The 26,120-nt window shown below is 39.4% G+C and overlaps 2 protein-coding genes across 4 annotated transcripts in view; both read left to right on the top strand.

Annotated features, from left to right (window-relative positions):
• RPS6KA3 (ribosomal protein S6 kinase A3) overlaps positions 1–14,857 on the top strand; it is an 86,585-nt gene extending 71,728 nt beyond the window's left edge. For all 3 annotated transcript variants that reach the window (XM_075429303.1, XM_075429292.1, XM_075429314.1), the window contains exons 17-22: positions 620–778; positions 5,089–5,250; positions 5,444–5,520; positions 6,613–6,730; positions 9,447–9,587; positions 10,770–14,857. In XM_075429303.1, the coding sequence (XP_075285418.1) occupies positions 620–778; positions 5,089–5,250; positions 5,444–5,520; positions 6,613–6,730; positions 9,447–9,587; positions 10,770–10,892 (780 nt within the window). In that variant the 3' untranslated portion in view covers positions 10,893–14,857. The remainder of the gene's footprint in view (positions 1–619; positions 779–5,088; positions 5,251–5,443; positions 5,521–6,612; positions 6,731–9,446; positions 9,588–10,769) is intronic.
• Positions 14,858–15,984: 1,127 nt separating this feature from the next.
• EIF1AX (eukaryotic translation initiation factor 1A X-linked) lies at positions 15,985–25,674 on the top strand. The gene is made up of 7 exons (XM_075429284.1): positions 15,985–16,198; positions 17,235–17,318; positions 19,134–19,237; positions 20,880–20,930; positions 21,880–21,961; positions 22,042–22,133; positions 24,308–25,674. The coding sequence occupies exons 1-7, from the start codon at positions 16,183–16,185 to the stop codon at positions 24,311–24,313; spliced, it is 435 nt and encodes a 144-aa protein (XP_075285399.1). The 5' UTR covers positions 15,985–16,182; the 3' UTR covers positions 24,314–25,674.
• Positions 25,675–26,120: the final 446 nt, after the last annotated feature.

Raw genomic sequence — 26,120 nt, 5'->3', positions numbered from 1 at the left:
CTAGAAGTAAGGACTAAAATATACATATTTTATTAATTTTAGACTTTGTTATAGGCTTTATGTGTGGAGTAATGTATAGGTTGTAGGTTTTTATCATAGCAGCTTTGTATGCATTGACTTCAGTATTCGCAGAGCCTATTTGAGGTGAACTTTAATGTTTATTAATTTTTTTTCTTGTCTGACTGTTCAGTTGGAATGATCTCTGCTTATATTTGTAATTTGGTACAATTAATTGCTTCTAGAATTAGCTCTGGTTTTGCCTTAATTAGACTAATTTCCATTACTACTTCTTAATTTCTCCCATGTCTAGTTTAATTAGTTTCAGTAAAACTATGTGGGGAAAACTACATGTTATTCATCCTTTTTTGACTTTAAACATTTACATGCCAGGTTTTTTTATGTTATTCCATTACTGTACTACCTTTTTGTAGAAGAATTTGTGTTCATTTCTGAAGATAAACAATGTTTGCATGTTTGCATAGTGTGTGGGGTGAGAAATATGGGAAAAATAATTGAAGAAGACAGCTCATGGATGCACCTGCACTATCTCTGTGCATTTTGCAGGAAGATAGTAGAGAATAAATATTTTGAAGTTTACATCTTTATGTACTTTTTGCAGGTGTATGATGATGGAAAATACGTATACGTAGTAACAGAACTTATGAAAGGAGGAGAACTGCTGGATAAAATCCTTAGGCAAAAATTTTTCTCAGAACGAGAAGCTAGTGCTGTTCTGTTTACGATAACAAAAACGGTTGAATATCTCCATGCACAAGGGGTAAGTTTTTGTCTCAAAATGCCTGTAGATGTTAATATTCTTCTCTTTCAGAAGTATAAACTCAAATCTCGGTATGTTCTTCTGTGTGGTAATTAAGTAATTTTTGGTAAATAATTACTTTGCAGCAGGAATTTGTGTTGAAATCAAAACGTTCCTCATCAGCTGTGCAGATGTCCAGATAACAGAGATGATGCAACTGTTTCTGTTGTCGTTCATGCAGTCTGTCAGCAGTTCTGTGGAATGTGCAGATAATGACTAACAGAAAGGATATGAGAGGGAGTAAGTCAGGATGAGGTGCTAGGACCGGTACTGTTGCTTAGCCATGGGACCTAATGTAATTCCAACCCTATCCTGTGATAGACCCTGAAAATATTTTTTCCACCCATCACACTTGTAATTTCTTCCACTTCTTGGTTTTGAAGAACGTGGTTTATGACTTTTAACTCCTACGCCATAGGGTCAAGAAGTTGTAATGGGCTGTTATGAGAAAGAAAATTAACGCTTCAGCAAATTAATTTGGAGACGGTGGAAGTAGTTCAAAGATAGAGAAGGCCAGTGTGACAATTGCATGGCAAGAATGACAAGTTGTGCTGCATTTTTAAGTAAACAAGAAAAGGGAGATAGAGAAAAAGCAGAAAGTAAGGGTGCAAGGAGAAAATCAAGCTGCTGACACCTAATGTTATTATCCAAGAAAAGATGCTTCAGAATGCATAGTATCACAGAATCACAGAATGGTAGGGATTGGAAGGGACCTCTGTGAAGATCATCCACTCTAACCCCCCTGCCAAAGCAGGGTCACCTACAGCAGGCTGCACAGGACCTCGTCCAGGCGGGTCTTGAATATCTCCGGAGAAGGAGACTCCACAGCCTCCCTGGGCAACCTGTTCCAGTGCTCCATCACCCTCAGAGTGAAGAAGTTCTTCCTCATGTTCAGACGGAACTTCCTGTGCTTCAGTTTGTGCCCATTGCCCCTTGTCCTGTCACTGGGCACCACTGAAAAGAGCTTGGCCCCATCCTCCTGACACCCACCCTTAAGAGATTTGTAAGCATTTATAAGGTCCTCTCTCAGCCTTCTCTTCTTCAGGCTGAACATGCCCAGCTCCCTCAGCCTTTCCCCACAGGAGAGATGCCCCAGTTCCTTCATCATCCTCGTAGCCCTCTGCTGGACTCTCTTCAGTAGCTCTTCATCTTTCCTGAACTGGGGAGCCCAGAACTGGACACAGCACTCCAGATGGGGCCTTACTAGGGCAGAATAGAGGGGGAGGAGAACCTCCCTCGACCTGCTGGCCACATTCCTCTTGATGCACCCCAGGATCCCATTAGCTTTCTTGGCAGCCAGGGCACACTGCTGGCTCATGTTTAACCTGTCGTCCACCAGGACACCCAGGTCCCTCTCCGCAGAGCTGCTTTCCAGCAAGTCTGCCCCGAGCCTGTACTGGTGCATGGGGTTGTTCCTTCCCAGGTGCAGGACCCTGCACTTGCCCTTGTTTGACTTCATCAGTACTCAAGTTATTTTAAGAAACAAGTAACGATTCAGCACACAATGTTCATTTTTGGGAGGTATTATTTCAGAAAACTTATGATCAAAGTTATCTGCTGTATCTTATTCTATGATTCATCACTTTCTTTAATCATTTGCTCATCTGTGGGTTTTAATTTAAGCCTGCATATACAGGAGTAGAATCCTTGGCAAGCAGCATCCATGGGAATTATGAATAAACCTTGATACCTTCTGTATGGAAATATAAATAATAGAATAACACAAATCATAACTTGGTTCCTTCTTACCAAACATGGCCAAAAAAGGCCCAGTGTCCTTGCATCAAGTAAAGGATTTTAAGGGCCTTTGTTTGTTTCTTTACTGTAGGTCTCTGTAAATATTGGCATTTTAACTTGCATTAGATCACATGCTCTTTGGAACTTTTACCTGTGGAAATTTTCCGGTCTTCTTATGTAAAGTACACTTCTGCATGAAAGATGGCCATATGTGTAAATAGTGAGCACTTCAGTAGTCTAATTTTTATCTGAAAGACTCTTCCCTGTCTTTAGTGGATTTTCCTTTTGTAGCTCCTTTGGACACCAGAGGAGCTCATTTGAATATGGTATTAGGTAATAACTGGTTTGACAGACTCTGAATCTGTGTGCAGTCTCCACAACCCTTCCCAGAAGGAGTCTCCTCGTGACCATTCATAGGATACTTTTGAACTGAAAAATTAGCTAAGCAAGGAATGAAATCCTCCATTTCAGGGTAAGCAATACTTCCAACTCTCACCCAAACTATTTGAAAAGTATTAGGGCCAGCATACAACAATTAAGGGTTGGTACAATAGACATCATAAAAAGGATAAACGAGAAGTATCATGTCATCTTGGAGCAGAATACTTCCACATGCAGGTAAATAATTGATGCTGCTAATCAAAAACATGATGCTAAGAAATAAAGAACTGAAAGATCCTGCATATTGTTTTGCTCTCTTCTGTTGCTCTAAAATAAAATGTTATTTCTGTGCAAAATATCAATGTAATCTAAACAATCTGACAACTTTTTAAAATTCACCTTTGGGAAAACAGCTTAATACAGGAAAGTATTTCATTTATTCTTTGACATAAACATTTTGATTGCTTAGGAATTAACGCTTGGATTTGAACTAGACTGTTACACTTACTCTTCCTCCCACTTGAGATTTGCATCCACTTCTTCCAAAAAAAGTACAACTCAAGCAGACTGAGTCTAGAAACAGTCTGCCAAATCCCAGCTTTGTGCTGCTTGCGTTGCCCACCTCTTCCTTTCTATCTTTTTACGATCTATTTCAAAAAAACCCTACCAACTAGAATAAAACCATGGGGTTTTTTTCTGCCTCTTGGAGCAGTAAAGGATGTATCATGCATTACTTAGAGAAAAAGGATTCTAATCTATCTAAGCACCAAAAAATTAGGGCTATCAGGAGCTGGTTCTCACATACACTGACATCTCAAGCCAGGATGTTCCCCTTAACATCTGCTGTTCCAACTCAAATTCTTTAATTAATCATTTGTAATATTTCACCTTATAAAGTGTTTATTTCCATAATTTTAAGTATTTGTTTTGTTAAATTTGAGAACTGCAAAGTATTTGCATGCTGAAAAAGCTTCTACTAAATAGACTTACCGTATTAAATGGCTTTATAATCTGCAGACCCTCTGCAATCTTTTACTGCTTGGTCTTATATTACTTTCCTGAAACACTGCTAGCTTTGTGGAAAAGTACATAGAGCTTCTGATTCTGCACATCACTCACTTGCAGGAGTTTTGGGGTATCTTCTCATTCTAATGTGTTTACCTTCTTGAAATATTTCACCACGGTCTCCTCCATTGAAATTTAACCATGAAAAGCTGTGTTTAATATTAATTAAATACATGGGACAATCGGGAAGATAAAGGCCCTCGTAGCAGGTCTATTGAAATATTTAAGAGGACATTTAGATCCACTCTACCGTCTTACAGGAGTATATACCCTTTTTTTTCACAGAGAACAAGGACTCTAGAGGCTTTAGGCTAATTTGTCTTGTGAAGAAAATATAACAGGTCATCTGATTTTGAAGACTGTCGTTGTGCGTTCCAGGTTTTATTAAGGCTTGTTATAACATAGCTTCACATAAGATCAGATTTATTCTGCCAGAACTTTGGCAGCTTCTACAGTTTTTGTCAACCATTTTACATGTCAAGCCCTACAAAACAGCCACCTGGAAACCAGTACAGGCTTTTTTTAACATGCCAGTCAATTAGGAGTATACCTCTTTGATATTTTGTTATTTTATGGCAGGACTGTATTAAAACTCCTCCTTAATTGGGCCTTAAATTCTTGCACTGAGATTAATTCAGATTATCTGAATGCCAGAGGGTTACTCCAGCACTAACTAGTGTGTGGTTACATAGCATGGTGGTGCATCAATAGCTACGAACATCTGTGACTCCAAAAGATATTATTAGCCAAAGGTTCTGATTTAAAGACCTTTGTAGGCATGCATGTTAAAATAGGAAATACATATATTCACCCATTAGAACAAAATATCTGGAACTGTCTGTACAAACAAACTAGAGGGGAGTGGGATGTCTGGAGGGGTCTTTATAGTTAAAGAGTTTCCAGGTTAGAACTGTAGTAGTCTAGATAGCACTGAACATCAGAATACTGCACCTGATGTTAGATGCTGGACATCTGGAAACTGATTGCTGATGGGAGATAGGAGATTAAGTAGTGGAATTGATAATTGTAGTATAAAGCCTTTCCTATGTTTAGCTTATTGTATTTAATGGTTTGTTTTATTTTTCTAGGTTGTTCATAGAGACCTGAAGCCTAGCAATATTCTTTATGTTGATGAATCTGGTAATCCAGAGTCAATTCGAATTTGTGATTTTGGCTTTGCAAAACAACTACGAGCAGAAAATGGTCTTCTGATGACTCCATGTTACACAGCAAATTTTGTTGCACCAGAGGTAAATACCAGGCATATAGCTTATACACCTTAATTTATTTTGATGGGATTTTTTTTGCTAGTTACATATTTGTCACATTCTTGAGTAACAGGTTTTGTAAATACTAAAACTTTGAAATCTCACTATTTTAATGGCTTAATCAAAGCATTTCTAAGCTTATTTTTTTTTCAGAAAAAATATTTGTCTCCCTCAGGTTTTAAAGAGGCAAGGTTATGATGCTGCATGTGACATATGGAGCCTTGGTGTTCTACTTTATACCATGCTTACTGGGTAAGGGTGATTTCAGTTTGCTATAAAATAGCAAACCAATATAAACAAGAAGAATAATAAATGTAGGCCCACTGTTGAAGATGTTTCTATCGAGGCACTGATTCACCTCAACTTTTGCTTCAGTGGGGGCAGAATATGCTTTGCCTTTAGTAGAATACAAGCTTGCACAGACTGATGTGAAAAATTCTTGGCTTCTCGTGTCTCATCTGTTTTACGTGTTTAATTTCTGCTTTATGGTGATTTAGGAGTAAGAATTTATTGTTTCATGTGAAAATTAGCTGATAAAGCAGCATATATGTTGAAGGAAATATATGTTGCAAATATAACTGCAGTGCATTGAAGCATGATTGTGTGCAAAATTCATCTACTGGATAGTCTGAAGTGATGCAGTATGGATATAATGAATGCAATAGAAATGAATTTATATATGCAATGCAAATGAATTGTATAAAAGATGATGAACAATAAATTCAACTATATTTCTACAAGTTCCAAAGACGGTTGCTGTTGCACCTGCCAAATAGATTATCTTTTTATGATGGATTACAGTAATTGCCACTTTGGTTAAGAGTTAACATCATCAGAGATATTTTGGCTTTTTAAAATAAGTAAGTGACAAACATATTTGGTTTTAAACATACGTCTTTTTTGGTTGTGAGTATTCTGGTAGCCGCAAGAATGCTTATAGTGAAGCAAGGAAAATAGCTGTATCTTCCTTCCCTCTAGTATCAAAACAGCATTTATTCTTTTTCAGAGTCATCATAAAGTCTTCACTTTTAACTTTATAACAGCTTGTTTTATTACTTCACTAAGATATGAAGGCTTAAGGAATACTTTCTGTAAGTCAGGAATCACCAGTACTTAAACTGCTATAGGTCAAATCTGTTTTTCAGATCCAGTATAGAGGGAATACATACAGTAAGAACAGATCTGTAGTCAGTGCCGTGCATTTTCATGTGTTAAGAATAATTTCTTTTTACAGCTATTTGACTGTCTGTTGTTGAACTCAATGAATATTATGATCGGATTTATAATAACTATTGAGGTTCAGATTATGGAAGTTATTAACATTGAAGTTTTTTGGTTAAATAGCTACACTCCTTTTGCAAATGGTCCTGATGATACCCCAGAGGAGATTTTGGCCCGAATAGGTAGTGGAAAGTTCTCTCTCAGCGGCGGTTATTGGAATACCGTTTCAGATACAGCTAAGGCAAGTACATTTGCTTTCTCCTTTGGGGGATGAGAAATGGATTGCAATGTAACGTGTTTCTTATAATGTATATGTTATATCATATATGATGGGTAAGTTCCAGCCATTGTTATTTTAAAATACTGATTTGATCCTTTATGTGCCTAGAAGTTTGTTTCCTATTTATGATCCCTTCATATTTCAACAATCACTTGCGCGTAGGAAGAAAAACAGGTATGCCTTATACTATAGTCGTTAACAAGTGTCCTTAGAAATATAGTGTATTTTATCAGTATTCACACACATGCACAGTCATCAATGATGAGAAATGCTGTAATAAAACTTCATGTGGAAGCATGACATTCAAAAATCGTATGGATAGTCTGAATCAGGATAATGAAAATATTACGATAATTACCATATGCTTACTGATTCAGGCTAGAAAAAGAAATAGTTTTTCACGTTTTTCTGTTTGGGTCAGTTCTTCAGAGTTACCCAAGACAGTTTATCTCATATTCTTTTATTAGGATTTGAGCAGTTTATTCTTTTAACTATCTTTAAGATACTTTAAAAAAAAAACAAAAACAAAAACCACTTTCTTTTTACGGCATTTGTACAAAGTAAAAAATTTAGACAATTTTTTTTTTATTTTTTGAGAAGTACATTTTTTACAGCAAGTAGACTCTGAACTTAAATGTGCAATATCCTTTATGCCCCTTTTGTGTAGCTACGGTAAAGTGCTAAAGTTTTCCCAAAAAATTTTTTACATATGTTGTGCTCTTTCTTGCTAAATGATTTATGATGTGCTTTCTAATGTGCTGGTCTCATAACTCAGCCATTTTCCCACAAATCAGGTCATTCATTTAACTGACAAATCAACCTGTTAGAATAACATGTTTATACTACTCTGTTAGCTTTTTCTTCCTTCAGTGCCATTCTATTCAGTTGTACTTGAGAGTGCAGAATGAACCAAAAACTTATCAGCTATGAAAATATCTTAGATTTTTAAATCTTTTTAATTATATCTTTATGTCCAAATGCTTAATTGAAATTACAAAGTAGAGTGTTTTATATAAAAATGTCCAATGTTGCTGATGTAACTTAAATTACCTTAAATCCAGTTGTGGTCAGCTAAGTGTGTTTCTCCACCTGCTGTCGGGCAGAAATATTTAGATCATACTAATGCTTAGGTCGTAGTAATATAGGGCAGAAATGCTTAGGTCGTAGTGCCATTGCTTAATTTAGGCCTGACTACTTTGTATAAACAATGCATGCCTTACTAACTAGCATGCCCTTGAAGAGGAGCTAACAGACTGATAAAAGGGGAACATCCAGCTCAGAAGGTGCTGAAAGCTGGATGACTGCCAACAAAGCATGAAGTTAACAAAGATCTAGAGTAACTAGGAAAAAGGTAAAGGCAGCAGGGGGACATCATGACCACCGACTCATTTCAGAACCAAAAAGACTGAACCCCCCCAGCTTGTGAGCACAAGTAGTTAAGAAAGGAAGGAGTATACCTCTAAGATAATCATGTAACACAATGAACCAGACAGAACGTAATGAGTAATTTCTTTATTTTTGTAAGAGTATATAGTCCTTGTGACTCTGCCAAGCAGTGTGCTAGCTTTGTGAAATTATCACCTAGCACCCATATCTGCGCAAATATGCAATAAAGACAATACCTCTGCTCTGTGGGTATATTGGTGTACTGCACACTGGGTGAACGATTGCAGTTTTGGGACAACACACTGGTAATTGCTTATGTAGAAATCTTATTTATAGTTTACCCATATTGACTGATATCTAAAGTTATCTATAAAATATTATACTGCTGTATAAATTTGTTTTGAACATCTTCAGTGTTGTATGCAATTCTCACTATGATAATTTGAAAAAGATAGAAGTTGAAAAGGTGGTCGAAAAGGATGTACCAAAACAAAGGTGAAAATCTGTTCCGATATTGATGTAAAGAGAGTAAATAGAATACGGTGTTTCATCTCAGCAGAGCTGACTGATACGACAGACAAAAGAGATCATTTCACTGATGATACAAAGAAGGAAAAACTAATTCCTTTTTTCTCATATGATGATTTTATTAGGGAAATTGGGAATTGTTCAATTAATATATTCTGCAGAAATTAAAAACCAAACAAAATTAAATATCTGTTCAAGAGGTTCACAACTTAATTGTGAAACAACTGTGAAAAGTGTTTAAGAAGGGTGGAGAAACAAAAATATAAGCAGCAAAATGAGTTCAGAGACTATGAGGTAAAAATCACTGAGGTTACATATATGGCCAGCAGGAGCACTAAAATTCAACCTACAACTTGCACAGTTCTTGAAAGATTGTTAGAGACTGGGAAGTCATGCAAAGCAAAGGATCATCTCTATTTTCTTAATTGTTCCTTTTTCAATACTCATTTCCTATATATCTGCTTTTTGTCATTGTTAAAAATAAAATACTGGCATAGTGAGGTGTCTGCTGTAGCCCAATCTACATATTTTTATGTTTGTGTATTTTGCCTCACTGAATTGGATACCCTCCTGTTGTGTTACCAAACATCCATTAAGTAATTAAAAGATACAGTGTTAGCATTGCTGGGCAGTTTTTCAGCTCTTTCAAACTGACATTATGAACATATTCTTATACGCAAAAATCTTCAATTTTGAACTATAATCTGTTTTAAAGGTGCAGTTTTACTGTTATTGACGTTGCCTCTTTGTGTATTATTGGCAGGACCTTGTTTCAAAAATGCTTCATGTTGACCCACATCAAAGATTGACTGCAGCCCAAGTTCTTAGTCACCCCTGGATAGTTCACTGTGACCAGTTGCCTCAATACCAGCTGAACAGGCAGGATGCTCCCCATCTAGTGAAGGTAAGTAGATATTTGGTCAGCTTGCCATGTAGCCAAAATTAGTGTAAAAAAAAAAACGATTTTTTTTTTTTTAAAGTTACCATAGCATGTGTTTCCTCTAAATACTATTTAAAAGTTGCTATGACTGCAAGTTGCACTAAGCCATAAAGCGAACTTGTAATATGTGATAGGATTTCATAAGAACCCACTCATGGAGAATAAATCTTAATACATTTGAAAAAGACTTTCATTTTCTTAGGTTTGACATTCATTGGACTTACTTAGACAGAGAGACTTAAGTGCCTTCAGAAACCAGCATAGAGGAAATCATTCTTCTGATAGTGAAAAATGCTGTCAGGTGACTACAGGGGAGCTGAAAAATAGTTTGGCTAATATTACAGCTTCAGAGGAGGTTAATTGTCAGTGACTAAAAGAAAACAGTATACTTCATGATCACAGCTAAAAATAAGTCCAAAAGGCAGTATTAATTAATATGGTATCGTAGTGTTCTGCACTGTCTGAAACACATTCTGGTTTTGACCCTGATAAACTTTTTCACTTTGAACAAGCAGAGAAAATCAAAAATAATTGAATTCTACTCCTCTGTATTCCACCCTGCCTTCAGTCCTACATCCAAGAATCTCTGTCGTGCAACATAAAAGGGATCTGAAAAATACAATTAACGCTCTCTTTGAGCCAGCTATTAGAAATTTATAGCATCCAAAACCACAAGTGGAAAGAGAGGGAAGTTCTGATCCCACCACTCACAACTTTTTTTTTTTTAAACAAATCTTCATGTGCTGAATAAAGTGGACAATTTTTGAATATTTTGTTGAAAACTGTAAAGTTTATGTAAGTGATAAGCAGAGACAGCCTACCGATGGGATTTCATTCCCGAACTATTTCACAAAGCATGGAGAGAGAACTTAATTTAGCAATCTATCTTGTACCTTCTGGGTTTGACTTTTTAAGCAAGGAAAATTGCTTTAGGTTGATCTGAACACTATTTATTACCCTAAAAAACACTCACTCCTAACACTGCTGGTATTGGAGTGATGCAGTGGTGGGTTTCTGGTTTGTCGATGAAAGTAGACGGGAAGTTGAATCTTGTTCAGAATCTCTGGCACTTAGCGCCGTGTGATCTCTAGTGTGCGTGTCAGTCACAACGTACTCTTCTTGGGTTTTTTTCCCTCTGCCTCACAGGGTGCAATGGCAGCAACTTACTCTGCTTTGAATCGTAACCAGTCACCGGTTTTGGAGCCAGTCGGCCGTTCTACTCTTGCTCAGAGAAGAGGTATAAAAAAAATTACCTCAACAGCCCTGTGAAGTGACCTCAACCAGATACTTGGTACCATGACATAAGATGATAGCACAAATCATGGCGACAGGTAGCACATATCTGACAGATACCTGCAAGCACACTCTGTCCCAGCTGGTACCTATAATGCTGCTGCTCCTGCTGCTGCTACTGCTTTCATCTATTCTCGCTTTAAACTGTTGATGGCAAGTTACTGATCTTACTGGAGCTTCAAACGGAGTGACAAGTGGAAACATGAGGAAAACGATCATGTGCACGACTGAATAAACCAGAAGAATTACGAATGCCACCTCTGTCAAAAATACACTGAATAAAGCACTCTGCACCACATAGCATTATTTTTATAAGGAATATTTTTTTGTCCCCTAAAATATTCTTTGTTACAGGTAGAGATGGACAGTTTATGTTAAGCACTTAGCTTAAACAATCTGTTTATATTAGCACTATATACTTTGTGCCATCCAACATTTTGTATGTTTTTGTAAACAGTCACAAGCAGTACATTTCCGTGCTGTTTTCTTTAATGTATACATGCCTTGTGTTACTTAGATATTATTAATCACTTTGACAATTAAGTCTGATTAAACAGTTCACCTGGATTAATCACTATTGTTGAACAGCTCTAAAAGAAGCCTGACTGTTAAACAGCTATTGAATGTAATACTATGAATATGTATTTCTCCTTGCCTATGTCTTTTCTACATTTCCATGTTTTTGACACTGCATGTCATATTATGAAAATCAGGATACTGTTTATAGTATTCAAAATTTAAACAGTGGATCTCTCACTATACTATATATACAATAGGTAATATAACCCAGAGAAAAGATAACTTTCTCCATATTTTACTCTGTCTTTTGTTCCCCCTCCCTTTTATTCTCTCCCATCTAATCTCTGGACTCAGGAATCATTGCTAAATACTTTCTGATAGAGGACATTTCTACATTGTTTATTCTTATAACCCACTGTTAATATCTCTATTTTGTGACTTTTGTTTAAGCTGCAAAGGATTTGTTCAGTGAATGTTGGCATTATAGAAGGAAGGCAACATTGAAGATAAAGCAAAACATATTGTCTGCTAATAAGCAGAAGCGTGCAAAAAGTAGGTTTAAACTGCATTCAGTGCAGTTTCAAAACTCATGAATCTAATGTTCCATCAGTTATTTTCTGATAATCTTAATTGACATCCAAAGCAAAACAAGAGGAGAATCATCCGGATCTGTCAGGGGTTAGAAAAGGGTCATTATAATTTACCATGACAATAGTATTGTCCCAGTCAGGTAAGACAAAGCTGTTAAGAGTGGGTGTTCTTTTTTCCCATATGGAAGCAAGTTTGTAATGAGGGTGAAAGACTCATTTTAAATACTAATATAAACTCAGCCTCTCGGTGTCTTGAGTAATTAAAGGCACATTTTGATCGCTAGTCTTGAAATATCAAATTGCCCACATGCGAAGGTGCACTGCAATGTGTTTGAATTCAGTGAGTGTCCCACTCCGCCAAAATGATGTGCTACATCAACTCGTTCCAGATATGAAAATGGCTATTGGGAATTCCAGCTTTAATAAATATGGATCTGGGTGAACAGCTCTATGCGAACAATACAATTTAAAAACTAGAGGTGCAATTTTGTGTTTCGCGTAAGAAGGTATTTTCATGATTTAGTGGTATTAAATTTCTTTTATGGTGATTATTTTGCTGATTTCCCTGAAATCATCAGAGGTTTGTTGAAAGGGAGAATCATGTTTATGACACCAGATTTGCTCTAAATGAATGTGAGTGTTCCTTCTGCCACAAGTTTCTCCAAGTTCCTTGGGGAAGCTTCCTTTGTTAGACTTGCAAAGGATCCCACTTTTATTTGCCTTAAAAATCTGTTAAGTATTTAATCCATCATATAATTATTAAGGAATTGGTTTTATGGACAAGAATTCTTAAATTACCATAGATCTCAGAAATTTGAATACACAGCTCTTCCACGTAACTGGCATTTTTCCCTTACTTGGTGCTCTGTCATTAAAGTTCCCTTTAGCTGAGCAGATGCATCTACCCTTCCTTCAAGAAACGTCTTTAATTAGAGGCAGAAAAAGGCCATTTTAATTTTCCTTTGACAGTGTCTGCAGTTCCAGACTAAAACCTTACCTTTCAGAAAATGTATTTTCAGCTCCGTGAGCGATTTTGTCAGGCTTATAAAAATCTAGAAACTGTACCTTCTGGAGCAGCTTTTAAATGTGTTAATCTGAAGATAGTCTTACCTAGTCAACAAACAAGATATAAAACTGATACTGTTGAAATAAAGGGATGGCAGTACTTGCCAGTGCGTCAGGAATAGCATTTCAGTTCAGGAAAGAATTTCCCACGTGTTCTCAGTGTGTGTATATCGGTACCTGGCAAAGGACAGACCAAAAGGAGGAAGTGTTGAGCTGCCTCACTATTGGCAATATCCATGTTAAAATAATATAAAAGTACTTTCAGTAGTTTTATTTTAGCTGTATTTTGTGGCCCTCAAGCTCGCTGGTCGTTAGCCATATAGTGAAGCAAAGTTAACTGCTACATTTTATGTATCTACATTCTCCAGTAAGCTGTTAATTCAGTCTGGACTTCACAGATGTTGCTACTATGTCGTGTGTGTAGCAGCATCAGCTGAACATAAAACAGGGCGGTGTAGCACATGCAAACTCGAACGTGTTGGAGTCTAGATCCAGTATATTTTTAAGTTTCTTTCTAAACCAAGGTGTAAAAGGTCCATCTATGCAAGCGGTATATTCTACAGGCTGGACTTACGTGGTTTTATGTACCTTACCCCCTGTTTTGGATCCATGTTCACAACTTTCACACGTATTTTTATGGTTTTGTACCTGCAGTTACTAGAAGCTGTAAGGAAATCCAAATAACGCTTCTTTGAATCCCAGCACCTTTCAATTAGAAAATGAGTATATATGACACACCGTAAATTCGTTGCTGGACTGCTGCTTGGTCTGCAAAGCGTAGCAGGTTGACTCCAGGATACAGAGTCATGGAGCATGAAAAGGACAACAGCGGATACAGGTGAATTCTCTATATGGAGGCCAGGGTTAGGGGTTTTTTTTAGCATGAAGTTACCATTGAGAGCATGAGAGACCAGAGGGAAGAGCGTAGTTGCAATACTCAGTAAATGCCATCTGTATCCAGTAAGGACAAAGGTCTTTATTCATAAACATTGAGTGAAAGTTGGAGTTTTTCAAAGAATATATTTAAAACTTTTTTTCTAAAGAGAAAAGGCATAAGAAAATATACTTATGTGTCTGGGATTTTTTTCTGTGTGTTTTGCTTTTGTAAATGTGGTGTACCAACTAAAGCTGTGCTTTTCTATTATTGGAAGGAAAGGATTCAAACTATGCTGGTCCTTAGTAAGCAGCAATGGTTAATAGATGAATTTACACTTATGAAAATGATGTAAATGATTAGCTTTATCTTGATACTCTTTACTCAAAGGGAAGGTGTACTTATGAGGGATGTAATTATTTTGCGACCTAGCTGGGGGAGGGGGGGGAAAATCTACTTAAAACGTTTTTAAAAAATGACAAAATCACAGATAAAATATTTTTCTACAATTCTATACAATCACACTTTATACTAGTTTTCTCAGCACGGCGTGTAAGTGAGTCTAAGGTACTGTTCCAGGAAATCAGTGGTATTGTACCTTGTTCTAGACCATTACAATGGCATCTGTTAGATGCTTGGCACTGCTGTCACAGAACTGAAATGCTAGTTAAAAAAAAATGTACTGAATACTTTAATTGATTGTTTTATTCAGAGTCTGACCTAGGAAATGTTCCAATCATGCTATTAATGTGTAATTAGAACTGTTCCAGATGTAACTATGAACAGTTCTGGAAAGATATCATTGCTTGTACTCCTGTTTAATGGCAGGTTTTGTAGTCTTCAAAAGAAACTGAAATTTCTACTATGAATAAACTTTCAAACATCTTAAAAAAGTGCTGTTTTGGTTAATCATTTGTACAAAAGTTGTTGTTTGTTCATCACTAACTCTGAGCTACTTTTGCAGCACAGAGTGTGCGTTTCCAGCCAGAAAGAGTTTTTAGTGTTTGTCAGTTGAAGTGTCACTGTGTTACAGCAGGTGTAGTCTGACCCCTGTTAGTGAGGTAAACAGGGAACTGAAGGAAAAACACTTCTGTTCCGAGGGGGCTACAGACACGAGAATATTTTATTTTAATACCCTGTAAAGACTCCAGTTGACTGTAAAGTACAACGTAAAGGGAGGCTGCGCAATAACACTTGAGATTGCTCTGGATAGTGAAAACAGAGGCGTGTTTGGTAACTAATGAACCTTTAAACTTTTGAAAAAAGAGAATGCGCGCGTGTAAGTGCTCCCCAGACAAGCAGCCCACGTCCCAGCGGCGCGCGCGACGGCAGGCCTGCAGCGGTAACCCTCCTGAGCCTCGCGGCCTGGGCAAGGGGGCAGGTTTTTTAACGTTTGCCTAGTCTACATAAAATGACGGTAATTGTGATAGTGTGAGAGGAGCGTCGGCAGCGGCCTGGCCCCAGGGAAGCCCCGCAGGAGCCGGGGCAGGGTCCGGTACCGCGCAGCACACAGCAGGAGGCCGCGCACCGGCGGGGGGCTGCGCTCCGTGCGCCACCGCCCGCTTCTCCGTAACAGCCACCCCAAGAGCCCGCGCAGCCCCCGCCAGCGGCCGAAGCCGATGCCGTTCCCCCGCCCGGCGGGAGAGCGGCGGCGGGCGAGGCGGGCCGCCGGGGGGGGGGGGGGGGAGGGCAGCAGGGCGCCCGCCGGCACCGTTCCTTGGGGTCGGCGTCGTCAAGAGCCCCAAATCCCGGCGGCCCGCTCCCGTTCGCGCGTGCCCAGCTGCCGCCCCGCCGCAGGCCGCCTCCCGGAGCCCCTGATTGGCCGCCGCTGCCCGCCCGGGGCGGAGCCCTGGCCAATCGGGCGGCGCCCGCCTCTCGGGACGCCCATTGAGGTGCGGAACCCCGGCGGCGCTCCGCCGCCGGGCGCGGGCAGGCGGCTGAAGAGGGTGCGAGGCGCATGCGCAGAGGCGGCGCTGCTGGGCGGCAGCGAGCCCGCCCGCGCGCCAGGGGGCGCTGCGGGCCGGATCGGCGCCAGCAGCCGGAACGCACGAGTCAGCCGCAGCCCCGGACCTGCCGCGCGAGGAGCCGTCACCGCTGCCCGCGCTGATCCCGCCCGCCGCCCGCCTCCGCCTCGCGGGAGCCGCGTGAAGCCCTAGCCGCGTGAAGCCCTAGCCGCAGCCCCTGCCCGCAGCCCCTCCGCGCCCGAGCGCCCGGCGCCATGCCCAAGAATAAAGGTGAGGCGTCCTCCCCTCCGCCGGGCCTGCCACGGCGGCCCGACCCTGCGCCGCAGCGAGGAGGCCGGGCCCGGGCGCGGCCGCGCTGGGGAGGCCCGGGGACGCGCCCCCCCTTCCCCCGCCTGCCGCTCCGCCGCTCACGTGGGAGCCGCCGCGGCCTGGCGCTGGCGGGCGGGGCGGTGAGGTGAGGGGGCGGAGGAGCCCTCCCGCCGCGCCGGCCGGTTCCCCGGGTCGGCTCCCCCTCCCCGCTCCCGGCCCTCCTCGGGCGTGGGGCCCGGCCCGGCCCCGCTCGGGCGCGGCCCAGCGGCCTGCCGGAGGCCTCTGGGGCCTGGCCGGCCAGGCAGGAGAGGCCTTGTCGGGCTCGGCTGTCAGGAGCGGCCGCCGAGGAGCCGGCCGGGTGTGCGTGCCCCTCCGTGCGCTGGCTGGGGGCTGCTGCGGCTTCTCCGCTTCCCCCTGCTCGGCTGCTTAACGGCAGAGAGGGGAAAATGAGAGGAAGGGAACTGCAGCTTTTCGGTGGGGGGAAGTGGGAGCTGCTCTTCTGCCTCCTCGTCAGGAGCAGCTACTCCTGTGGCCACGTGTGGGCCTTTTAAAAAGGGCATTTCCACTTGGAGCTTGAGGTTTCCCCTGAGCATGTCGGGGGCTTCAGCAGTGCCATAACCCTTCAAGCTGCTCTTCTGCTCTTTGCTGGTTACGTGCATCAGGCTATCCCACCGTTATTTATGAGGTATTGTGTAGCAGTGGACACAAAAACTGAAAATGGTGATCTTGTGCAAATACTTGTTGAAGGCTGCTGTCACTCCAGAGCAACCAGGACATCTTAAGTAGGGGATGCTCTAATCATTCAATTACTGTGTTACTAGTCAGTTAAAAATTTAGAGCCAGAAATGTTAACAGCAAGCAAAAAACCAAGATCTGGATAGGATAGTCAAAGCAGCCATATAGAGAACAAGCACAGGAATCCCTGTAAGTGTGATTATTTCGTTCACTGAGTTCAGAGATAGTAATGCGTGCTCTTTTTTCCCCCCTTTTAATTTAGGCAAAGGAGGTAAAAATAGGCGACGAGGTAAGAATGAGAATGAATCAGAAAAAAGAGAGCTGGTGTTCAAGGAAGACGGGCAAGGTGAGTTTTTAAGTACAGTTTGGCAGTGCCTTTGTTTTCAGTCTGATACTATAAGTGGTGTACATTGAAAGTTGATGTGCAAAGAAAACATCTTGGATGTCTGAGAAATATGAAGTTATTGTGGAATAAAGAGAGGTGTTCTTATTGGGGTTGTATTTGAATTCTGAATGACACAGTGTAGGAGGCAGACATCAGGAAAAGGGAAGTTCTAAATACCTTCACCACTTAAGAATGAAGCTTGCCTCTCCTTGATCTTATTGTGATGCTGTGTGTAATACAGTGTGCATGTAAACATTCCCTAGCAATCCCTTGAGTAGCTCTGTGTGAGGGTCTGTAAGCAGCTGGCTTAGCTGGTGTAGTTCAGTGTTGCCAGCAGTTGGTGGTTGTCTCTTGGATGCACCGTCCCGCTTTCTGTTTTATACTGACCATAACATTTTATGGATCCTTTGGTGAGCTCTGCAGGGTCACTGACCTGGCAGAGCAGTACGCCTTGCTGTTCTTCCCCTTTTCCCTGGTGGTTTGGTTGAGTTGACTCCTGGGTTGGGAGGTCTAACAATTACTAAAACAGGAGTGATAGGTCATGTCCTTACTTGGATGTTGTCAGGTAAAGTAAGTCACAAGAGTGTTCAGCTGGAGGGTGATGACTAGGATTCCTCTCTCCCCTCCCTTTTGGTGACAGCAAGCTCACCTCCCTTTTGGCTTACCCTGTCTTGTGTGTCACACTCCTGTGGTTGCTCATATATATGCGAGTACTTGTCTAGTGACCAATTAACCAGCTGGTTTGTTACAAGTACAGGAAAAGTACTGACTTAAACCCCTGTAAAAGAAGTGAGCACTGAACTATTTTTTTTAAGGTCTCTCTGATATTCTGTGACAGTTATAAGCAAAAAAAGGAGTTGGTTTTGATATGCCTGTAAAACTTAAAATCCTTTTCAACTCCCAAGCAAAATCTACTTAATGAAACATTGTTCTCGCTTAGTCCAACAAACTACATCAGACTGCTAATATCTAGCTTGTGCTAAGGAAATATTTTAGAATATTGTAATACAGCTCTGGCTAATTGAGAATTTCTTTTTCTTGGGGAGTATGGACAGTCAGGGAAGGTTATAATTCTTAGAAGCTTTATAATAATAAAGTTATAATTCTTACAAGCTTTATTCTTTTTAGTTAAATGGTAATACGTTATGCTGCAAACTTTAATAGTGTGTGTGTGAAGTACTACAGTAAGATTTGTGGAACTCCGTGAGGGAAGGAGATTACATACAAGGTGAGAGACTGGGTATGGGTCTTGGAGAGAAGCTTCACAGCTTTCCTGTGAGGCCTGCTACTTGCCTTTCAGACACGTTCTGAGAACAGCAGAACGTTTGTTTCAGGAACAGCATAGTTTTTTCCATACAGCCTCTGCAGAAGAGATGCAGAGTATCAGTGGGGTGGGTATACAGGGTGTGCCACTTTCTCCTCTTCCCTCAGTGATGGGACAAGATTCTATCAGTTAGGACGGGAGCTGTGATGCTGTTATAAACGTTGAAACTGAGTGTGACTTTATAGCTCTAAAAATTATATGTCGTAAACATTTGGGAGGGAACAAAAGCATGGATACAACCAAGAATGAGTAGTGTTTGAAAATGTTAACACCAGCAATGATACAAAAACTCTGATACATTTGGCAGCCTGGGTGGCTGATCAAAGCACCTCTCAGTGTCCGTGTTTGATAAAATGTTACAGCAAACTTTGGTTACAGTGGCAAAAGGTATTGATTGTTTCATGAAGCTGCATTTGTTTTCAAGTTTTGCTGTATGGTGCTGTCTCTTTCAGAATATGCCCAGGTGATCAAGATGTTAGGCAATGGAAGACTGGAGGCATTATGTTTTGATGGTGTGAAGAGGTTATGTCACATTAGAGGGAAACTAAGAAAAAAGGTAATTTTGAAGCATTGCAGTAGAGAACAGTGGCATTATGTGTGATATGTAATTGTAAAAAACACATATGTAGCTCGTTACAAAAGTTAATTTTTCTAATACTATCTTAAACTTCTTTTTTGATAGTAAACTATTTTGTTCTGTTTGTATTGCTGTCACAAAAATAGGCAGTGTCTGGCTTTTGAGTGAAGCTTGTAGTTGAAGGGCTGCCTTTGTGTGTATTTTGAGGGAGATTTTTTTGTCTGATTACGAAACGCTAATTTTTCATATTTTAGAAATTTATATGTATATGAAATATTAGAAAGCTCCCTAATTGTGGTTGGAGAACTTGATGACTATTTGTAAAATCAGCATATTGTATCTGAGACTAGTTCAGTACTTAGCTTAGCAGGAGAACTTCTATTAACATGAAGACTGACACCCAGCATAGGAAAGTAAAGGTGTAAAAGGGTTGTCCAAAGCTGACTTTTTTGTACGCTCCTTCCCGAAACCAGTAAGAATCAGGGTTTGATACCCACATAGTTTGATCTGGGGAGGAACTGAATAATTATCATTATCTCACTGGGTGACTTACCTGAGAATAGTTCAGTAAGGGCAGTTTGGGCAGGTTTCTTTATCGCTTCCCACAGGCACCTCAGATGCTATCGTTTCATTGTCCACTTCATCAGTTCCCAAAATACTTTCGTGCAAAGCTGATCTGTAAATGTTTGTATCTTCAGGGAAGTCAGGTGCACGTGTTTGCAGTCTTAACTTTGCCGTCTTTGGATGGTGTCCCCTCTTGCCCTCATCAGATGTTACAGCTTTCTGTTCTCTGCTGGTGTATGGGATGGAGGAGGTCCTCTCAGATAGTCTGTTCCCAATAAAAAGAGGCGTTCGCTGTTTTCATTCCGGATTGTTCCATCTGTCTTTTTGGAGGCCAGTGAGTGCATGTGTCTTGGGTCTCAGTGTGAGCTCTGCTAGCTGCCTGCAGTACACTGCTGAAGGTAATGGAGAGTGTGCATAGATAAATGCTGGGTGCTGCAGAATTAATTTCCTGCTACAGAAAACATGACTTACCTATTCCTCCTGCCTAAAAGAAAGGAAATCTCAGCTGAAGTATATTGTATCTCCAGAAAAAATCCAGCTGACATTGGATAGAACTATCTTGTGCATTTAAGTTAGCATGTCCTGTTTTTCAGGTTTCTGGCTTTGGTTTGACCTGATTAGCATAGTCAGTTACTAGAAACAACTCCATTCATTTTCTTGTGCTCTTCACTGTGCTTGTCCATCACTTCCTTCATCAGGTTTTTCTTTAACTTTTGCCCTCATGGAGCTCAGTTCACAGAGTGGTGGCTTGATGCGTTATTTCTGTTTTCTTGGAAGTTAGGACTTCATAACCACCTCGTTGGCTAGAAACTCTTCAAAGAAGTTTCATTTACCTTAGTAATAGCTCCATAACTTGTGAAATAATATATATATGAGTATTTATGACCTTGTTTTGCTGTATTTTAAGTAGAATATTTCCAGTTTACTGGTCAGAAAGTGAAGATTGTGGCTACAGTGAAATATTTCATGTCTCTCAGTAAACCTAAATGTGCTGTTTGACTCTCTTGTTATATCACAGAAGTTGAATTCCTGCAGTATAACGTGTTTTCTCTTTCAGGTTTGGATAAATACATCTGATATTATATTGGTTGGCTTAAGAGACTACCAGGTAAAAATTCAGTGTAATTTGCCAATGAAGAATATCTTACAAACATTTATTTAATGTTAAATTGCAGCAGGTATGATGAGGAAAATCCCATCTAAGTTCCTTTGAATTCATATTTAGTTATGCTAAATCGTTTAGTTTCCTTGTATTACAGAAAGATTGTTATGAGTAGTTGACAAATCCTGGTTCAACTTGTTCTTCTGAATTGCACCCAGAGACTTAGTGAGTGAAGGTGCTTATTGGCATCACACCTGACCCTTTTTTTCCAGGTGTAGCTGTTTGATACTTGGGTCCTGTGATATAAGGGAGAGGGAGCCAAGCACCAAATGTTTGATTGTGGTAAACAGAATTTTGGAGCCCTGATATTTAGGCTTTTACCTTAAGAGGCCAATTGATCAGTGATTAGTTCCTACTTAAATTTCCAAAAATGGAGTAGCATAAGTTTACCTATGTAAAGGTTAATGGAAAACAGTTGTCAAATTTTCATTAGGTGAATGCTTTTCACGAATATTAGTGTTGTGTCATCAGTTGTTCAAAGATAGATTCTGCTTCTGAAATGTACGTTACGGAGCTGTAAAACATTCGAAATACTGTCATTTACTCTATATCTTAAACTACTTAAAATGAGAAAGTTTTGACACTTTCTGACTGGCCACCAGATACCTCACTATGTGTGTTCTCTGAAGAAAGGTTAATTTCAAAGGCATGAAACTGAACTTCTCAAATGATTTGTAATAGAGCGAATTAAGAAGAAATGAAGATATTCTATAAATGACCATTTTTTACTTCAATTTTAAAGGAAGTGGAGGGGAAGGAGGAACAAGATAGTCTTCTATAAATAATACAGGTGTTATTCTTCTATAAATAATATAAGCATTACTGGTCTGCAGAAGTTAGTAAGGTGTTTCTTTTCTTCACAGATTACTAATAAATTCTAATAAATTTTATTTAGGATAACAAGGCTGATGTTATTCTAAAATACAATGCAGATGAAGCCAGAAGTCTGAAAGCATATGGGGAGCTTCCAGAACATGGTAATCTTTTCACTTGAAATTGGAAGTTCATGTTGGACAAGAGTAAGTGCACTCCTTAACTTCTCGAAATTCCTTTTTAGCTAAAATCAATGAAACAGACACATTTGGTCCTGGAGATGATGATGAAATCCAGTTTGATGATATTGGAGATGATGATGAAGATATTGATGATGTAAGTAGTAAATACATATTTTGTAGCACATGCTTGAAACTGTCATCTGTAGCAGTAAGCTGGTTTTCATTGTTTTAGAGCAAGTAAAATGATACATTAATATTCAGAATAGCTCACCTTGTCAGGGGCTGCTTCAGAAAGTGGTGTGGACGTAAGCTTGCTGGCTTTCTGTTCTCTCTTCTGTCCTGTAATCATCCTCTAGTTGACCTCTAAGCAAATAGTAGGCTTAGTGTCATATTATTAAAACATACATGGAGAGCATTCTTCTCATTACCCCTAAGATGCTTAAAAGAAAATCAAAGTCGTTTGACCCCAAAGACCTATAGTTATGTAGAGCGTCCATTCAGATGATTATGTCTATGTACATATATGTGTGTGTGTGTGCGAGCGCAAGCAAGGAGTTGCAGTTACGCAAGTCGACGACTACGTATGTGGATGTAGCCGAGTATGTTCCTGTTGAAGGAACTGAATGTGGCCTCGGTACTCCTCTCTGCAGTGTGAGCTGCTCAGAGGCAGCTCGTGGTAGGAAGCAAAGGAGATGATGCAGGAAGGCTTAGCAGACTAGTAGATTTCATTACATCCCCTGCACAGTAGGCCAGAAAGACCTCTCGGGGAGCAGGCACAGAGACCAGTGGGTCAGCTCCTGTGCCACGTAGGACAGCTGTGACCACCTCAGTCAAGGCAGGGAGAGCCATAAACTGCTGACGCAAAGTACGTTGGACACCAACTGCTGGAACAGGCCACAGGTTATGTGGGCATTTTGGGGAATTGCATGAACATGTGTGGGTTTCACCTTTCTGATTAGTCTGTAGTTTTAACAACCTCGCTATCTAATAAGAACTACAGAAACAATTGAGGGATTTGTGTTTTTAAAAAAAGCAGAGACTTTAAGTCTCCATTTTTGTTTACGTAAAAATCATAAAAAACTGCACTGAGTAGTTATTAAAGTTAACCATAATCCTGAATTTACACGTTGTCACAATCAGTTGTGTTACTGCTTATCACTCAGCTGTAGTAACTGACCATGCACACTCTTAAATTGTAGTAGTAAAATTGTTATAATTCAAATTATATAGTAAATTGCAGAACTAGAATCTGCTATGAAATGTTTTCTAAGATAATGCATTTCATTTTGCAGTTGAGAGATGAACGTGTGCAGGGTCAACTGGCTGAGAGGATAAGTAGTAACTTACGGAGCCAGTGAGTTAACTTAATTGGATAGACTTCTAAGTATATTATTGTGTTTTAATTCTTCATCTTTTTAGTTCTCTCTGAGTTGGTAATATGACTAATTCTCCTTAAATGCTTACATTATTTTGACTTTTTTGAGGTTCTCAATATATGATGCATTCGATCAAGTATTTTAAAAATTTCAAAATCTTGATTAATTTTCCTTCAGACTTTTGAAAATTGTATCTTGGACTTGTTAGTGGTTGAGCTTGCTGAAGATTTAGCTTACTGAAGCTAGAAACATTTTCTAGCACTACATGTTTTTAATAATGAAGCTATTGTAAGATGTCAAAGGGATAAGTAGCTGTAAGAATATTGAAAGAATAAAATTTGCAAACTAATAGGTCTTTGTGTGGGATAATGTATGTAAGTGAGCAGCTACGATTGTTTATAAGCTTCTGTCAGCCATGCAATATATTATTAATACCATGCTTTAAGAAAGGAGACAACATAAAGAGATAAAACATGAATAACCTCGCTGAAGTTCCTCCTGGTGTACCTAGAATGAACTGCAGCTTACAAGGTCATGGTTAACGTGAAAGACTTGGTGGAACCTTTGCTTTGTTGTTTATGTCAGAAGAATGGTTACAAAACTGATCATTTTGCCAACAAATTAATTTGGGTAGTCACTGTTTGGGGAAGTTACCCTTAAACTCTGTTTTGTTTTCATTTTTGAGAGTCGTGGGCTTATTTATGTCTGTACTATTTATGCATAATTATATTGGCACAATTGCTCACCTGCGTAACTACAGTATCGTAACGGTGGTGGGGACGTAAGAGGAAAGTTACTGTTCACATGTTAAGAAAATGAGGTATGAGCTGAGGCAAAACCAGTACTGTACTGAGTTCAGGAAGTCTCCTGTTGAACTGTAAAAATAACTTAGAGTTGCTTGGTGAAAAATGCACGTGAATTAAATACATGCTGTGGTGTTTTTACTTTTCAGATCTAATTTGAAACAGAGGTTTACATTCCGACTTTTTTCCTCCAAGGATTGTTCTACATTGATATTTCGATTATTTTTGGGGTGAAGTCCCTTTCTTTAAAGAAGACTGAAGATTCTCGGTAAAGAGTGTAGTTTGTTACATCAAAAGGATTTATTTTCAATGTTTGTTTTAAAGTATTTATATTTCTTTAGAAATGGATAATGCTGGATTATCACAAAGGTTCAGTGAAAAGCCACAAATATTTTGTCTCTTCACCAGTTAGAGCTTTTTACCTCTGGATGTAAGTGAGATACAGTGACGTGGGCTGTAAAAGACTGCATTTTTTCCTCTTCTGCTTTCATCACTACAATTCCAGTTAAACTTGTATTTTGAAATAAAAGTTGTTTACCCTGTAATTATCATGGATTTTGATTAAATACAAATACCCAGTTCAGATTAGTATCAAATCGTACTATGCAGTGTCTGTCCTTATACCCCTTGCCTTGATGTTGACTTTAAAAAGATTTTGATAATATAAAAGGAAGGCAGAAATCTGCATTTAAATTCATAATGCATGATGAATCTGCTTTTCATGTGTAGTAGCATGCTGCTATTTTTATACTGATTTTGATAATTAAAAACACTCATTATTTCAAAGATGTAAATTTGCCACAGTGGAGGGCTAGGGGAGAAGTAAAGATAAAAAGTAAGCAGCATCTCAAAATTACAGTTGTTAAAAACTGTCTTGTATGCATAGCTCTTCTGTGTTTGAAGTACAGTAGCCAGGCTGTAGTTGCAGAAGATGAACACTGGGTGGCACCCAACTTAACAGGGATACATTAGTACAGAACATTAGCAGTTGGGTTTGTACTGAAAAATGCATAAAATAGTTTTTCCCCAAAGTGAATGCTTACCATTCTTGATATGTTAAACAAGTAGAATATTTTTACATTATAGAAAAGGTTATGTTAAGAGTAGAGTTTTATTTTAATCTGAAATTCCATGCATTGTAAGGTACAACATTAAAGCTTATGTGAACTTTGAATAACAATATAAATGAGAAAATAAATTTGTGTCAAACGTAGGAAAAGAATCTTTTCATCCAGAATAAATCACTGAAACTAATGGAAAGATTCTTCTCCACCTTCAGACTGGAGGAGTCAGTTAAGAAGCTGAATAAAGACTAACAACATAATGCAAATATTATTTTGTGGTAGCCTTAGTTTCTTTGTCTTCAATTATGTATTTAACAACTCTGAAAGCAGGTTAATGGAAAATTTCTTTTGTGCCATAAAAATCTGATTCTTGACACTTGTATTCGTTATACGGTCTTTTTGGTATGATGTAAAGTGACTACCCCAATAGATAAAAACAAAATGGCTTTAAATATGGAGTGGCCTCATTGCTTTACATGATTTTGAAGGAGGAGTCTGTGCTAGATTTGAACTGCCAGAGCTTTTGTGAAAATGTCTTCTCTTCTACTTTTTTTTTTAATCATAGTGTCTGTTTTCCTTACGTGGATCTGGTATCTTATCCTAGGGATAACATCTTCTTAGTACTAAGTAATTTTGCCAAGTTTTTCATGGGTTTTAAATATTTGTTGTAGAAACATGCTAAATAGGGGGAAAAGATACTACCAACATAGCATTCTTACTCCACTGATCTTAAAGTATATGAATTTACTGTCTTTGTGTGCCTATAAGGTTCAACTGTGAAGCAACATACATGCTGTAACGTTTCAGGAGAAGGTTTATAAACCATTCCCTAGCTCATTGGTTTCCTCAACATATTTAGCAGACTATGAGCAGCTCTGAAAATGGTTAAAAGCTCTCA

The sequence above is a fragment of the Opisthocomus hoazin genome, chromosome 1, assembly GCF_030867145.1.
Source record: "Opisthocomus hoazin isolate bOpiHoa1 chromosome 1, bOpiHoa1.hap1, whole genome shotgun sequence".
Classification (NCBI taxonomy): domain Eukaryota; kingdom Metazoa; phylum Chordata; class Aves; order Opisthocomiformes; family Opisthocomidae; genus Opisthocomus; species Opisthocomus hoazin.
The sequence above is the reverse complement of the archived record's forward strand: the minus strand, read 5'-3'. Positions and strand labels throughout refer to the sequence as shown.

Coding starts and splice junctions, on each gene's coding strand:
- EIF1AX (XM_075429284.1), top strand. Junction 17,319..19,133: donor GTTCAAGGAAGACGGGCAAG/GTGAGTTTTTAA, acceptor TGTCTCTTTCAG/AATATGCCCAGGTGATCAAG. Junction 19,238..20,879: donor GAGGGAAACTAAGAAAAAAG/GTAATTTTGAAG, acceptor TTTCTCTTTCAG/GTTTGGATAAATACATCTGA.